This window comes from Triturus cristatus, chromosome 5_2 (genome assembly GCF_964204655.1).
Source record: "Triturus cristatus chromosome 5_2, aTriCri1.1, whole genome shotgun sequence".
NCBI classification, from domain to species: domain Eukaryota; kingdom Metazoa; phylum Chordata; class Amphibia; order Caudata; family Salamandridae; genus Triturus; species Triturus cristatus.
The window spans coordinates 452,916,418-452,934,037 of record NC_140588.1 but is presented as its reverse complement, the minus strand read 5'-3'; the positions used below and the strand labels follow the sequence as shown (position 1 = coordinate 452,934,037).

Genomic DNA, 17,620 nt, shown 5'->3' with positions numbered 1-17,620 from the left:
GCAAATTTAGAATCACTTGCAAGGTCCATCTTTATGAGGGTTAAGTTTGGTCTGCTTCCTTTAAGGGTAAATCCATGAGTTAAGGTTAGTGGAGCTCAGGGGCTGTGTAGTTTTCATCTGTGTAATGCCTTGACTCAAGACTTGACTCGTGTACTGCTTTTTGTGTCTAGGCTTAGAATCTTTGAGATCTAGATATTTGGTACCAATATGGAAAATATTTTACTGTATGACATATGATGAGAAGTTATTCGTAATATTTAATCCTCTTTCTGTTAATGTTTGTTACCGACTAAAAATCTTTTTCATGTAATTTTAACATTTTAAGCAGGTCTTTTTGATTAAGTTAAAAATTGTTGTTTAGGAAGCACTTTGCACTTTTTTGAAAAACGCATCATCTGTTGTACTAAGTTTACTTATTATCGGCACAATTTCTTTAAGGATGTCAACAATAGAACGTTTTGTATTCAAAATTCCGAATGATTATTATTTTACTTGTGCTTGAGGAAGGCATGAGTGTAGGTTTACTTACTTATGCGTTGTATGTTTTTACATGATTTTGTCAGTAGTTTTAAGCTGATGTAAAGTGTTTGATTGCTGTGTCTCTGTGGATTTACTGTGCATGAAAATAAATAAAATAAATAGAGTATACATGTTATCTCTGACGTGCCTTGTGCAGTTCATAAAATCGCTCTTCACTGAAGCTTAATTTTATATTTTGCCTATCTTGCCCACAATTTTCATAAAGAGAGTTGAGAAACAGAGTGAATCCTAGGAAAAGGATGAGTCTTTGGGGATTAGAAAAAACAGAAGTTACTGTTTCAGGGTGCTCGGAATGTGGCCCTCGCTATTCAAAGCAGTGTGTCAGACAGTAAATGCTCATAGAAGACATTTAGAGTGCGTTGTACAGGACTCAGGACTGAAATGCAAGAATTCACTTATTCAATTAGATGCAAAGACTTGCTTTATAGATTATTATCTGCAAGAGAATAATATGAAATTTTCCAGATTAGAGTATGTATCTCTCATTTCACTTTGGCTTCCCTTTCTGTTGAAATGCTGCGCTCTAGTCTCCAACTGATTGCTGCAAATTACTACAGCAAAAATCATAAACAGTCACTCCAGTATGTAACCACCTAAAACAAAAAAGAGTCAAACTACCTATACACCTCTTCAGATACTTGTTATGATGACATGTCACACGTATAGAGAAAACTTTCACTGTTATGTGTAATGGAATAAAGCATATTATGCCTCATTAGAACATTGGAATGTTGGGAGTACCGTTAAAAACAATGGAGTGCTCTGGGCTTCTTATGGCTGGTAGAAGCCTGGCACCTCAACATTCCAATGTTTGTTCACAGCAAAGGCTGTGAACAAAAGCCTCACAGAGCCCGAGGGGATTTCAGTCCCCTCAGGCTCTGTGAGGCCATTATTTTACGAATTAGAACATTCTGCCATCTAGGGGCGTAATGTTCTAATAGCCTTTAAAGCCCCGCTCCCTTGTTAAAGGCCCTCACCTTAGGCTCGGACCTTTAACGCTGGAGCGGGCCTTTAGTGGCCTCTAGAGCCCGCTATGGCGGGCTCTAAGGCTATAATAGTAACAAGCAAAACTCACAATAACCTCATCTAAAGGCAGTGGCCTGGAAGTATTTTTGTTTGTTTTGATTTTCACCATTGTAGGACAGCAAAAGTAAGTCAGAGCAAATCTATGTTAATTGGGACCTCAGACTCTGCTTCGTAAGAGTCCACTCTACTGAGCATTCTCTTGGGTTTGATGCTTTAAGACGGAATCTTGTAACTCATTTCCTAGTTTTGATGACTCCAGCTAATCCAGACCAGTCCTAACTTAACACTGATAATAAAGTGCTAAGTATGCCTTGTTTGGACTAGTCCTCCAAGCTCTGCTTCTGGCAGAATTCCTATATCAAAGAGATCTCTATTTTTCTCAGGTAGCACCTGTATGGTCCAGCAACTAAAACATTAGGCCTGGTACTCAAATGTTCCTTATATTGCTGTTAACGCCTTTGACACGGTATCTATTTCTAGACGAAGTGCTATTTTTGGAGTATCTTTGTATCCCCACAAAAGCTTCCTACTCCCTCCCTAGATCCCAGAATCATAGAAGACCATGTTGTTTACTTTTGCAGTGCAGAAAGTTAAGCTTTATTTATGTACTGGGTAACATATTAAATAGGGCGTTTTCTCAGTCTGCACTGGTATGCTCCCTCACTGGATGTGTCCAACGCAGATATTGCCCTTCCCTGACTCGAACAAATGCATTCTCTGAAGCACTGGAGTGAACTTGGAGAGTGTGCACCTCCGTCAGAGAGAGTGCAAGAGTAGTAGATGGAATAGAGTTTCTCACACTACCATGCCATCCTCACTGCAGAACTTTGGAGGGTGAGCAAGGGCCTCCTTCAAGTAGATCGCAGTCTCTGACTGGAGCCCCCAATAGAAGGGGGTCTGAGCGGATGTTTAGGTGCGCAGTATTCTATGTTCCCACAATAATTATTTTTATTTTTCCTGAGAAACAACTTAGAACGCTATTGTATTACTGCTTTCTACAATTATCCACAGTAGAGATAATTTGGGTGCAGGAATTCCATTATAGTATTTCCACATATCTTGTGTGGTGGAGCCCATAGCAGTCTTTTACTTGTAGGGTTCCCTGAAAGCCCTACACACCACAGTTACTTCTAAACAACACTGTTGGAAACAGCCCCACTCCCACTCCGCAGGGTGGTGGTGGACCTTCCCAACACAATGGGGTAGCTTGGCTCGAGTGGTCAGGAAACAGGCGCAGTGCTAAGCATACAATATACCCATACAATAACCATGCGTGCATCCGTTCCAAAAACGACTCTACACCGTAAAAATTATGAAAATATTCTTTCTTTATCTTTTTCTCTTAGTTGCTGATTGGGAAAATAAATAGGTCAATCACAATATACAAATTTTAAATAGAGCAGGTCAAATAAATATTATCTGAAAATTCAATAAATAGGGATGATCATAAATACAAGGGACATAAATATCAGTGCAGGTAATACAGGCAATTAAATATTTTGAGGCAATAAATACTGTACCAATAAATATTGTACACCATCAAGTCCTGTGGACCTATAAATATAGTGAAGCAATAAATAGATAAAAATTCAATAAATACAGTATCCCCAATAAATAATTAAAAGTATACAGCACCCCTCATATAATCAGATGACACTTCAATTCTTAAGGGCTGATTTGGCCCAGGCACAGCTTGTAGGGTTGTGGAAGGCTTGCGGGGGGAGGCTACTCCCAGGCTGGGACAAGGCTGAGGCCTAAACTGAGGTAGATCAAAGGGGGGGAAATACCAATGCCCTGGCTTTCCTTCTCCACACAACCTCTCTAGGTTAGTCCCAGTTCACCCCAGGCACAGTCAGGTGGGTTTCAGCACCTCCCTAGCCCCTTAGAGCAGTCTCTCAGGTCTCCACAGGGCCTTAGGCGCCCTCTACTCCACTTACTGCCCTTTTTCTGATGTTCCGACGCCGCTGGAGTCGTGTCGACGCCGTGAGGCGGTTCCGGTTCGGTCTCGGCGGCCTCGGCACAATGTCAGTTCTTTGACGACGCCGGCAGGCGGTTCCGGTCCGATGTCGGTGGCCTCGGTTCGATCTCGACCTCCGATTCGACGGCGTCGGGCAGTCTCTTCACGATGTCGACTTCGGGCGGCTCCGGTCCGATGGCGCTCTCGGCTCCGATGACGTCGGCCGGCCTGGCCTCGATGTCGACTTCCGGCGACTCCGGGGTGCGATCCTCACCCCCGACCTCCGGTGCTCCTCCTCACAGGCTCCGGGCGACTCCGGAGTGCGATCCTCACTCCCGACCTCCGGTGCTCCTCTACCTCGGTCTCCGACGACTCCGGAGGGCGGACTTCACTCCTCCGATGACGCCGCTCGCTCGACCTCGGTTCACTTCCTCCTCGACCTCTGGTATTCCTCACGACCTCCGTCGGCGCCCTCTCACGACCTCAGGCGGCTCCGGGTACGACGTCTGCTACTTCAGTCAGCGCCGCTTCTCCACCTCGGGCTCCAGGTCTTCAGGCTACTCGACGCCGGACTCCAGGGAAACCAGTTCTCAGGTCAGAATCTTGCTGTTTTCTTGGTTCTAAGGCCTGTTCCTGCTGTCCAGGTCCTTAGGATAAGTTTCTTCTGTCTTCTTCCCACACAGGGCTATAGGCTGGGATCCATCAGTAGGGACAAGTATCAAGGGTGGGTTTATGGACCCCACTCCAGGCACAAGTTTCCACCCCTGCTGCTTCACTCCTTCCTCCTTCACTGTTGTGCTCCTCTCTCTTCACCAGTCAGGTGCCAACTGCCAGCTCCAACTGCCAACTGCCTCTCTTATCCTCCCAACATTCTAAACGGTCTCCAACTGTCACAGAGTTCTGGAATCTCCTGGAATGTTCTGGAAGGTGCTGGTAGGTTCCAGTGGATGCTGGTGATGTCACAGGTGGCCACCATTTTGTGCTCCAGGCCCTCAGACAGAAGTTTCAGGGGTAGCTAAAATGGCTCCCTGAATCTGTATCAACATGAAAAATGAAAACAACTGAGGGAAAAAGGGCCAAGTCCTACACAACCCCCTTCCAGCCAAAAGCCAGGGTAGACCGATCAATGCCTTGATGGTCTTCCCTGCTTGGGGCGAGAAAAGGTGGACGCAGGCCCGCAACGGCAGGAGCACCCGCAAGTTCTCCTCCGCTCTGGAACCCAATGGTTCCCTAACAAACCTCCCTGGACCAACAAAACCACCCCACGGGGGCTCCCTAGCTAGTTGGGGCCAGGACCGGCCCCTGGGCCATCCAGATGTCTCTGGCCCGGGTGATCTCGCGGAGTGGGGGGCAGTAGCCCCAGGCCTGTAGTGCCCGTTGACCACTCCGGTCCTCCTGGGGTTCACACCCTTAGGCTGACCAGCCTTCAGGGGCGAGGCTCTCCTCCCCCTAACTCTCCTTCTGGGATTCCTCACCCTACCCTGCGAGGCACCCTCAGACCAACACTTCCTCCTCAGTCTAGGGCCTTGACCCCTCAACTGATCCTTCAACCTAGGGTCTAAACCCTTAGGCTGAGTCGGTGCCCGAGGCGAGACCTTCCTCCCTCTGCACCCCCTTCCAGATTTCAGCACCCTCCTACCGGGAAAAGTACCCCTGGAAGTCAATTTCGGGGGGACCCGGTTAACCGAGGCCCCACCCGCCAGGTCAGGCAACCCCTGAGCCTGGCATCCCAGCCCAGGACCTAAACCCTGAAACTGGGCCAACCCCAGAACCTCAGGCGCGCTGGTTACAGTCGCCCTGGGTCCTCCTGCCACTAGGGGCTCCCCTGCACTGGAGGGCACATCGGGACAGCCTAGGCTCCCAACCTGGGGCTCCCTTGCGGAACTCTCCAGGCCCTGAGACTTCGGTTGGGGCACCTCGGGACACCTCCCCGTCTCACGCCTTCCTACAGATAGGTCGTGAGGCCCTACAACCCTCTCTCCCTGGGACCTAGCTGGGCTATCTGCCACTTCTCTCACCTCGCTGGGTTGGAAGATCCCTGCACTACCCCCTTCAGGTTCACACCCCAATGCCTCCTCAGACACCCTGGTGATGTCTTCCTGGGGTAAATAAACTTCTAGCTCCTGTGAAGCTTCTGGTATGCTGCCACCAGTGTCCTCGCTGGACACACTCATCTGGAGGGCACGCAGCTTCATCTCCTTCATCCAAAGCTGGTGCGCCATCCTTTTCTCCTCCATCTCTTTCTCCAGCCTTGCTAAGTCCCATGCGAGCTGTCTTTTCTCCCTCCGGTCTGTTAACTTCCTGACTTGGGCCACAGTGTACGTTTTTAGATTTTCTAGTACAAACTCCATCTTGCCCACTCAGGTCAGAGGACAGGTTTTGTGCAGTAACAATGTAGGGGGGTACCTTTAATAATACCTCCTCCCACCACCAGAGTAAATTTGGAAAAAAACAAAAACCCACAATCAGGAAGGCCGCTTTGAGAAAACTCCCGGTGTAGGCCTATGGACTACCCACAGTTATTGTTGAGTATATGTAGGCACAGCTCTATCCCACCGCTGAACACCAATTTATGTTGGAAACAGCCCCACTCCCACTCCGCAGGGTGGTGGTGGACCTTCCCAACACAATGGGGTAGCTTGGCTCGAGTGGTCAGGAAACAGGCGCAGTGCTAAGCATACAATATACCCATACAATAACCATGCGTGCATCCGTTCCAAAAACGACTCTACACCGTAAAAATTATGAAAATATTCTTTCTTTATCTTTTTCTCTTAGTTGCTGATTGGGAAAATAAATAGGTCAATCACAATATACAAATTTTAAATAGAGCAGGTCAAATAAATATTATCTGAAAATTCAATAAATAGGGATGATCATAAATACAAGGGACATAAATATCAGTGCAGGTAATACAGGCAATTAAATATTTTGAGGCAATAAATACTGTACCAATAAATATTGTACACCATCAAGTCCTGTGGACCTATAAATATAGTGAAGCAATAAATAGATAAAAATTCAATAAATACAGTATCCCCAATAAATAATTAAAAGTATACAGCACCCCTCATATAATCAGATGACACTTCAATTCTTAAGGGCTGATTTGGCCCAGGCACAGCTTGTAGGGTTGTGGAAGGCTTGCGGGGGGAGGCTACTCCCAGGCTGGGACAAGGCTGAGGCCTAAACTGAGGTAGATCAAAGGGGGGGAAATACCAATGCCCTGGCTTTCCTTCTCCACACAACCTCTCTAGGTTAGTCCCAGTTCACCCCAGGCACAGTCAGGTGGGTTTCAGCACCTCCCTAGCCCCTTAGAGCAGTCTCTCAGGTCTCCACAGGGCCTTAGGCGCCCTCTACTCCACTTACTGCCCTTTTTCTGATGTTCCGACGCCGCTGGAGTCGTGTCGACGCCGTGAGGCGGTTCCGCTTCGGTCTCGGCGGCCTCGGCACAATGTCAGTTCTTTGACGACGCCGGCAGGCGGTTCCGGTCCGATGTCGGTGGCCTCGGTTCGATCTCGACCTCCGATTCGACGGCGTCGGGCAGTCTCTTCACGATGTCGACTTCGGGCGGCTCCGGTCCGATGGCGCTCTCGGCTCCGATGACGTCGGCCGGCCTGGCCTCGATGTCGACTTCCGGCGACTCCGGGGTGCGATCCTCACCCCCGACCTCCGGTGCTCCTCCTCACAGGCTCCGGGCGACTCCGGAGTGCGATCCTCACGCCCGACCTCCGGTGCTCCTCTACCTCGGTCTCCGACGACTCCGGAGGGCGGACTTCACTCCTCCGATGACGCCGCTCGCTCGACCTCGGTTCACTTCCTCCTCGACCTCTGGTATTCCTCACGACCTCCGTCGGCGCCCTCTCACGACCTCAGGCGGCTCCGGGTACGACGTCTGCTACTTCAGTCAGCGCCGCTTCTCCACCTCGGGCTCCAGGTCTTCAGGCTACTCGACGCCGGACTCCAGGGAAACCAGTTCTCAGGTCAGAATCTTGCTGTTTTCTTGGTTCTAAGGCCTGTTCCTGCTGTCCAGGTCCTTAGGATAAGTTTCTTCTGTCTTCTTCCCACACAGGGCTATAGGCTGGGATCCATCAGTAGGGACAAGTATCAAGGGTGGGTTTATGGACCCCACTCCAGGCACAAGTTTCCACCCCTGCTGCTTCACTCCTTCCTCCTTCACTGTTGTGCTCCTCTCTCTTCACCAGTCAGGTGCCAACTGCCAGCTCCAACTGCCAACTGCCTCTCTTATCCTCCCAACATTCTAAACGGTCTCCAACTGTCACAGAGTTCTGGAATCTCCTGGAATGTTCTGGAAGGTGCTGGTAGGTTCCAGTGGATGCTGGTGATGTCACAGGTGGCCACCATTTTGTGCTCCAGGCCCTCAGACAGAAGTTTCAGGGGTAGCTAAAATGGCTCCCTGAATCTGTATCAACATGAAAAATGAAAACAACTGAGGGAAAAAGGGCCAAGTCCTACAAACACACACTCACTGGGACATTGATTGGCCATGCCCACCTGCACAGAATCTTTTCTAGAAAAACCCTTTACAGAAGCACTCATCACTATGATTCAGAGTGTACTATCCTTTTAACCAAAAACAAAGCCAACGTACATAATAAGTGCACTTCCACTTTTCTCAGATTTAGTCTTACAAAACATGTTTTCATGCTCAACATGTACTGCTAGTTCACTATTAAAACCTGGACTATTTGCTTTCTCTGTTTTTGTCTTGAAGAACAACAAGAAGCGTTGTTCAGAATTATATTTTAAGTGGGTGCAACTGAATTCTACTGTACAGGGGTTGCCAAGTTGTAGAAACACACAGTGATCTGTTTCTCTCTGCTTGCTTTTTAGCCTCTTTGAAGAAGACATCATGTCCTACATTCCCCTCCAAGCTGCCTTTCACCCTGGTTACAGCTTTTCTCCCCGCTGTTCACCTGGATCCTCACCTCAGAACTCTCCAGGTAACCATATTGCTTAAAACCCTATGCAGAAATGGACAGATTGCTGCAGCAAAACAGCTCCATCGCCTTTGGTGGATTTCCTACACATGAATTAGTTTTGTACCCTTGTAAAATTGGCGGATGGGTTACTCCATCACAACGGTGGCAGATATCCCGTCCGCCGAAATAGAAATCCCATAGAATAGAATGGGATTTATATTTCGGGGGATGGGATATCCATCACCGTTGTGATGGAGTAACCAGTCCACCAAGATCTAAATCAGGTCCTCAGTCTGTTTTAAGACTCCACTTTACATACATCTGCTTATCATCCGATTCTTTGTGAAGCCCTTCTTGAGTCCATAAACTATCATGGTTGGCAAACCATCAAACCCAGGTTTCCCACATTCCATGGCTAAGAATCAAAGCTAGACCATTGGTTGTAGATTATTTAGAAGTACAAGAACACTGATGCCAAAAGGCCCTTCTCAGGGTTTTTATGATTCAATTTCACGCTGGCTTTCTCAGTGGTGGAACGGGATGGTTCCCTACGTGTGGATTTACTGAAGAAGGCTATGGCTAGCACATTACCTAGGATGAGGTCAGGCACACAGCAGTGCCATGTAGGAGTTATTCCATGAACCTGACCCCTAACATGGAGAGTACAGTCAACAATGACTGATTTACTCTTTCTGTTTTTAACATTTAAGCCCTGTGGGATAAGTTAATCTCACAAGTCAGTGCAGCTATTTTCATTTTAATTATGTAGGGAGGCAGGGCTTTGGAGAGTAAGGCACTGGTTTGTCTTTTTAAAGGCTGCATGGAATGGTCTTGCGAGATCGGTGATGCTCTAAAAAAAAAGTGTGCTTACATTTAATTTATATTTTAAAAACTCTTTATAGCTGGAGAAGCAGGCTCCTACATGCACTACAAACTTAGGCCCTCATTTACATCATTGGAGTATGCTCACCTCTTCTGGCACAGCTGCAGATGGCTCAGTGTATCTAGAATTGAACACTGTGTTGGCAGACTTTGTCCTCATCTCCATAGTGTCAGCAGATTTGGTGAAAAAAAAGTGACGTCAAATTTGCCGCACAATAGCAACATGGCAGACTAGAAGGATTTTGACCAAAACGCTAGTCTGTCTTGTTACAGAACAGACCCATGATCCTAGATGCACTGGAAGTTTTGTCTCGGTCAGGAGGAAAGGGGGCATTTGTTGTGTTGGGGCACCATGGTTTTGATGATAGACCCAGTCAGGAATAAAGCTGTCAGGAATGGTATTGGAGTATTTGTCTTCAAGGCGGCCCTTCTGATGTTCTTGTCGGCTTTTAGAAATCTCATTGGATTTCTCAACTGCAGAACTTGCAGCAGCTCCACTATCGGTAGAGCTACTTACTATCCCGCGCACTCTCCATGAGGTTGTGGATGCAATAGGTTCATGGCCTGGACAGCGGTCAGTTTTTGGCAGCTCTCCTAATTATGCCCACTTCTAAACAAGACATATAGATTTTCATCCAGATTTACAGCACAGTCACCCACAAAAGCACGTGTGAAAGCATATGGTTGTTATGATAGGTAGATTATGAGTAAAAATCCATTCTCTGCCTCAGCAGATAGCGCTTAAACTGTGATTCTGGTAGTATTTAAAAAACAAAAATAATTCTTTACTTCTCTGTGTAGCCTGGACATCTTAGCTGGGATTTTTTCAAAGAAATTCCCTGCAGCACTCCTCTGCATGGGCCTAACCTTCCCAGAGGTAAAAGCTCTGCAGCACCATACTCGTTCCTGTTTTAAAAATGTATACAATAGTACCTCAAACACTGCCCTTGGGTGGACAGCACTTTCATCTCTGTCTTTATAAAAACAAGCGGTGACAAAGCTAATAGGACTTATTCTTTTAAGATACAGGTTTTGTGTAAAGTAAAGATGGATGTATGGGCGGAGATCAGACAGAGGTTTGGTTTAAGATGTTTATTTGTATGAGTTTTTAGGATGTATCATTTATATCAATGCTATAGCAACGGATGATTAGATACCATAAAAATGCCAATTTACAATAACAACTGTGTTTGCGTGAATGAATGTATGAAAAACACATACTATACACCCAAAAAGCCCTAGATAACTGACAAACAAAAATAGTCCAAAACCACAAAGAGGTTATCTCTCCTCCAACGCATCTCATCTAAAATATATGCCTAATACATATTGGTAAAAAAGCAGACTTTTCAATTTTTTCATTGCTATGTCAGCAGATTTTGCTTGCAGATAAAACCCAAATCCTTCTGAATCAGACCCTAAGTGCACCTTTGTTCATACTTGCGTAAAAGACAGACCTAATGTATTTACCAATGCTTGTTCATTTAGATTTCCCTTTCATTGCATTCTGTTTACCATCCATATTCTCTTCTCTCTACTGCTTTGCTGGTCTATGATGCTTTCTCCCTCTCATCCCCTATTTTCTTGCAATACTGCAAGTACGGCTAGTTTGTTTCTCATGTCTGACTATAGCAATTTTTGCTAAAAAGAGACAAAGAGAGACAGTTGATATTATTTAGTCAATGTTTTCACTGTCTGCGCTCTGTTTTGTAAGGCTGTTATTAGCAAGACCGTTTGATTTTACTGAGAAAAAAATATATAAGATACTTATAGGGGCTTTCGGACATTAGTCGGTGGTCATTCGCATACTTCTCCTCCCACTACACATTCAGCATGGGACAGTTGGACAGCTCACTTAAGCCACTGGATAACTTCACTGTAAATTATGTCATTTTGAGATTCAAAATTATTTTTGTATTGAACTCCTCTCTCATTAGTCCTCCACACTGTGTTGACTTTCTTCTCCTTTCCTCTGTCCTTCAATGTTCTTTTTCCATGGGTTACACTATATTGATTCCATCACTTCTCTCCAACTATTTGTTCACTTTTCTCTCTTTACTTACTTCCTCACGCATTGCACTCCTCACTCAACCCATTCTCCTCCATATTTCTGGTCAAAACACATATTTTAAATTTTCAAAGTTTTAATCAGCTTTCACTGAGTCCTCATGAGGTGCGTAGCTGACATCTTCCTCAAGTGCTTTTTTTCACTGAGCCGGCCTTCCACTAAAGTACAGGTACAGTCTCTGAGCCTGATTCACAAAGGCAATCTGAGACAAAAATCTAACATTACAACTTTTGGTATTCACAGAGATCATTTACGAGTGATATCTTTACATCTGCAGATGGGCCGGAATCTCCGACTTGGGCTGAACTCTCTGAACCCGGGCCGTACTTTCCGACTCGGACCACACTCTCCTTTTCGGGCTGGATGAAGTGTAATCAATGGGCCAGAATGCAATTTTTACAAAAAGGAACATTAGGAACATCTAATAAATGGTAGAGGAGGTCATGAAAATCCGTTTGGGAAGGGAAAAGGGTGTGGCCGGACACTACATCACTCAGTTTTAGAAAGTTGGCATTTTCCTGCCATAGCGATTTGGTGGTTGCAGCCTGTTTCTGAGTTATATGACTGGGTGTACCTGACAGGTGGGCTTTCTGTGTTGCTTCTAGACAGCCCCACACAAAAGAGAGCTTAGGTGTGCTTGCATGGGCCATCACTGGTACGATGGGAGGACGGACATAGGCACAGCCCTACTTACACTTTTAGAGGCTGGGTCCTACCTCCACACAAAGGGTTGCATACCCCAGAGAGTTAGCCTGGAGCCAAGGCAGGGAAGGCAAGATGCATTTGGACTTCAAAGGAAAATCTCTAGAAGCTTCTCACACTTCAAAGGAAGAATCAGGTATATATATTGGACCTCAGAAACAAACTTTTTGTTACACTTCTGGACCTGTAGAGGCTCTGCAAGGAAAAAGGACTGCCGTGCTTCTGAAAAGACTGTCACAATGCTGGACTGCTGCTTTATTGGACTACTGCCTTCCTAGAATGCTGCATTGCTGGATTGCTGCCCTCATGCCTGAGCCAGAGAGATTTGCATCTGCACCTGAACACTGGACTCCCAGAGTGACTCCAAGGGCTATTCTGCTGGCCTTCTGTTCTGAGCCACAGGGACGTAACAGGCCCCCAACCACCTGAGCCAGCACCCAGATCCAGCTGGTGCAAGCCCTGCGGCGGTCCGTGCAGGTAAGCGTGGTGGGGCAAGGGGCACAGCGGGTGGGAGGCAAGCGAAGTCGGCAGACGATAGAATAGGGAAAATTAAATAAATAAATAAATCATATTCTGTCGTTTGTCGACTCCCCTCCTGCCCAGCCACACCGCGATTACCTGCACGGACCGCCGCTGAGCAGGCCCCTCATCCCCAAGTGGTGCCGCTCAGGTCCTGTACCAGAGAGGCTGAATTTAAGTTTTTGGGCTCCTCACGACCGCAAAAGGGGCCTGTTGGCACCAAACCATCGATGACCGTCCATGACAATTCCCTGGTCCTTGCGGGCCTCTCCACAACAAACTGAACTAAAGCACTAACTAATATGGGGGCTGTACTGAGGCCCTATGCAGTGGGAGCCAATCTGGAGGAATGTGTGACAAAAGGCTCTCTCCGCAAAGTACACTGACAAGAGATCAGGTGGGGGAAAGTGCAATACAGCCCAAAGTATCAGCAAGGAGGAGAAGAATAGAATGTAGCAAACAATAAAAGCGTATTTTTTAAATCCGAGCCGTTTGCAAACCAAATCACCTAATGAGCGCAAGCGTATACCTGGAATGTCCTAAAAATTGATTACTTTATATTATCATCAAAGATCCCCTGATACACCATGTAGGACTAACTTGCTAAAACGAATGTACAAATCATAGGCACAGAGTCAGAGACTACATCTAGTGTGGTGTGGACTCATACATAATGTCACTCTCCCAACTGGTGGTCCCCAGCGGTAACCACATGTTCAAATTACGAACAATGTTTATTTTGTGTCATTTTCAATGTAAGCAGATAAGTCAAAAAACATTACAGTCACCCGTAAATGAGGTATTTATCCAGGATCACCCACATTTTGGTGGCACTAGGGAAGCCAGGAGTTGAACTCTGTCGTCTTATTTGCACAATTAATAATGTAGCAATAAGGCCACACCTTCTCCCAGGATCCCTAGATTTCTTAGTATGGGACTTAAGATCATGCCCTGCATTTTGGTTGCAAAACATTCGTACATGGCACTGCGAGTCACTATTAGGAAGGGACGCCCTTATCACGCCCCTTCCTAATAGTGAGTCGCAAACCCTATTTTGGGAGTCGATAATAGTCGATAATAGGTTACCGACTCGTATAATAGTGTTCGTACATGCCAAAGACCTGTTTAGCGGTCTCAAATGGCCCGATTAGCTGTTTGTGACTGCTAAAATGGTCATACATCTAGCCCTTAGTCTTTCGTCCTTTCGAAATCATTGAGCAAAGCTAACCTCAGTAAAGAGTTTTGAATTTGATTCTACTCCTTATGGGAAGCCAGTGAAGCTCTTTTCCACGTGGAGTAGAATTAACTCTCCTTGTGGTGTCGAACTGGCCGTAGCAGGCATCAGACATTTCCCTGGGAGGCTGGAAGGGTGGCGGATAGTTTTGGAACGATGAGGGCTTGTTTTGTTACTGGGGGCTGGTTTTGCAGTTGTGCTACAATATAGGCCCCCAGTAACAAAAGCAGCGGTGCTTGTCACTTGCACTCTCTACCTTCCCCAGCCCACCCTCCCCCCACCGAGGGGGCCGATCTGACAAAATTGCCAGGGCTGCTTTGGGTTCCCAGTCCGGCCCTGCGTTGAAAACAGGGCACGCAGTTTAATTGTATAGTGGTTGCATATTGTTCAGACGTTTTGTATGCCAATTAACCAGATACATGGAATAGAAACATTACCAGATTAAAACCAAGTAACAATATTATGGTACATATAACATTACTTTAACTAAGGGAAGAAACTCATCTTTATCTTGACATTAAATGCTTATGAACATTATTTATGTAAAATTCAGTGCTGTTCCGCCCACGTTGGCCAGATATCGCTGACATTTTTATGAGGTTGCCTATGGGTGTTAACAGAGATCAAAAGCTTCACCCTATGGAATCAATAGATAGAGAGCTTTTACATGCCTTCCAATATCTTGCAACTGAACTTTGTTGTGAGGCCTCAAATACTTGAGAAGTGGCCTTGCTCTGATATGCTCTCCATAGTGACGCTATTTTGGGGTGTGCAGCTCTTTCGGGATGGGGGTGGCATATATCATGTTGCATGTGACTGCAGAAACAATTTCTTATCCACGACTGACATTTACTCTTGTACATGGTGGATAGCCTAGAGTAGTAAATTTACTGCAAATTTTAAGAGTAAACTTACATGTGTAGATTTACTTATATATAAGTTTACCTTCGTGAATAGCCCCCAAGTGTCGGTAATACCCTAATATTCCATCTCACTCACACTATGTGCAGACCTGCTGTCTCTCCTTAATTGGCATGTAGGGCCTGATTCACAAAGGTAAAGTTACACTTCACCTAAGTTCACAAACTACGAATTTAATTTTACTAACGGTAATTTTATGACTGCGGAGACTAAGCACTCATGTCGGAGACTCCACATATTAAAAGTTTGGTCTGTCCTAACTTTTTTTGTGCACAGAGTTCTCCATTCCGACTGCAGAGTCTCTGTAGTCGTAAAATTACTATTAGCAAAATTAAACTTGTATTTTGTGTTTGGAAGAAGAATAGTAAACTTACTAAAAAGTGTAAGTTTATCTTTGCGAATCAGGCTCATTAACCTGAAGAGCCTTGATCTGAGGAGCATGGCTGAAGGAATTTGTGCATTTCATTCAACAAAATCCCAGGGGTGGTGGAGGTGATATCATTCACCTGTTGACCCCTGATGACATGACTGCGGCAAAGAGTTTGCATCTAGGACTGAGAGGATAGGTATCAGTTCGGTCATGACCTCCAATACTCATGGAAAATCAGGAAGGAGGGGTTAAGGGAGGGACCTTCAACCATCCGCAATAGAGTAAGCCCATTGCCGTTCACAAACAGCACTTCTATAGTTGCTACAGCCAAAAAGCACACAAAACAGTTGTGACTGTCCTCCATCTATGAGCTGGAGTAATTCCAGCACCACACAATGCCAATTACTGGTCATACAACACCCTCCCATTGAAAATAATGGAGACAGGGACTTAAAATAAAACCCCATATAAAATAATGTTACGTTAAAATAACTTACTTAAACATTTTAAAAATATAAATAATGTAATTTAATGTGAAAATGTATATATAAATAAAATATAAATATTAATTAATTGTAAATTATGTTAATTTATTTTTCTAATGTAAACATTCATGTACCTTTATTTTCTAATAAAATAATGACATTATTTTAAATTAATTCTGTACATACTGTTTAATAATTTTTTATTAAAAAAATATTAATTTTATACTTCGTAGATTGGTTTTATTTAGATTTTAAGAAAGATAATTCTACTTTAATTTAATATATTCAAAATTATTAAATGTAGGTTAATAATGCTGTAGCATAGTTTGTTTAGCTCTATTTTTAAAATAAATATTTTAAATTAATTTGCAATATCATTTATCTTAAAATAATTTTTACAGTTTTTTAAAAACTTTATTAAACTTTTAAATATTTCCATATATTTTACCATAAGGAGATCTCTACCCTGGTGCCGGAGCTTAGCGCCTACTTGTGAAAACTTGCAAGTAGTAGCTTTTAACTTGAAAATTAGGCTCCACACGCACTGTGTGCTCGACATATTCACAAGAACAGCCTTTAGCTGAGGAGCAGGGCAGGAGGGGATTCATGCATGTTGATTCAACAAGTCACTACAGGCACCTTTAGCTATCTGTCACAGATAGCACTGTAACCCATACCTCAACATATACTTAGGTCTCCCTTCTGCCCATGATTAGATAGCTTCCTTGTCTGCTTCAATTGCCCTCCCCTAATTTTATGGTGTTCCTCCCTATTCATTTGTTTTGTTTTGGCTCTGGAGCATTTAGATTCACTAACTACCTTTCAATTGGTTGCATGTATCCTTCCACTGCTGATATCAGGGATCTATTTTTATCTTTGTAGCTTTCTGCATCATTTGAGCTTTAGTACATAGTAGGGAGTGCTTGCACTGCTCCTTCTCTCTCTATCTCTTTGCCCATCCTCCTACCCAGTCATTTCCTGTTCCTCTACTCCAGTATTTCACAGTTTCCCAACCTCCACATTTCTCGCTCCTCCTCCCTCTTTTGTCACACCAAGAGCTGATGCCACTCTCTCTCTCTCTCCTCCGCACCTCTTTCTCCGTATCGTCCTCCCACTGCCTGCCACCCACACAGCCAATATTGACTTTTTCAGTGTTTTTAGATTTGTGCTGACATTCATCAAATAAAAAAATAATCCAAGATGGCTGTACACTGCTATTGGCTTTCCCAGTGCTTGCACTGCACTTCTGCAGTCATTGGCAAAGACAATACCAGCAGCAAACAAGCATTTCCAAAGTGATTGGCTTGGCTACTAAGGGCTATCCCTGGCTCACCCTAATTGATGTCAATGGAATATCGCACATAAGGGTTCTACAAGCTCAAACACATCAGGGCTTGATGTACTGTTCTCCACAGGGTAATCAAGTTCTACCTCTGGGACACTCCTATTCAAGGGCGGCCTGACTCCCAGAGTTCAAGGCTGACCTTGGATTGCAAATTTTGCAGCTCTAATCAGGCACTACATTTGTTTTGTCTGCTGTCATGAACTCTACCGGACCATGTTGATTATGCAGCATAATATGAGTTATCAAACTTTTCATCATGGGCCAATCAATGCTGTGGACAATGTGTCACTGACTGTTCTGCAGCAAAAACTTCAGCTGAAGATTAGTCTTCTCACGTGCCCACCCCACATACCTGTTCTTCCTGGTCCTGCCCTTCCTCTGAATTGTTTGCCATTTTCTGGGTTGGGGGCTGTATGGTGGCAGACTACATAATAGAAAGGAAGCTGTGATCGTCTTCTGTATCCTGCTTCCATGCTGTGGAAAATGGGAGGTACCCCCAAAGAATCCCATCTCTCCTCCATGATTTTATTATTTTTCACTGCCTGCACCTTCTGTTTTCCGGGTTCTCGCTGTGAGGAGTAGGTGTGGAAGCATCCGGTGGGGAGGAAGCAGAATCTGCATGCCCAGT

The 17,620-nt window shown here is 45.1% G+C and overlaps 1 protein-coding gene across 6 annotated transcripts in view; it reads left to right on the top strand.

Moving 5' to 3' along the window:
- Positions 1–17,620, top strand: part of HECW1 (HECT, C2 and WW domain containing E3 ubiquitin protein ligase 1) — a 979,761-nt gene that overhangs the window by 851,965 nt on the left and 110,176 nt on the right. For all 6 annotated transcript variants that reach the window (XM_085607418.1, XM_085607421.1, XM_085607420.1 and 3 more), the window contains one exon: positions 8,378–8,487. In XM_085607418.1, the coding sequence (XP_085463544.1) occupies positions 8,378–8,487 (110 nt within the window). The remainder of the gene's footprint in view (positions 1–8,377; positions 8,488–17,620) is intronic.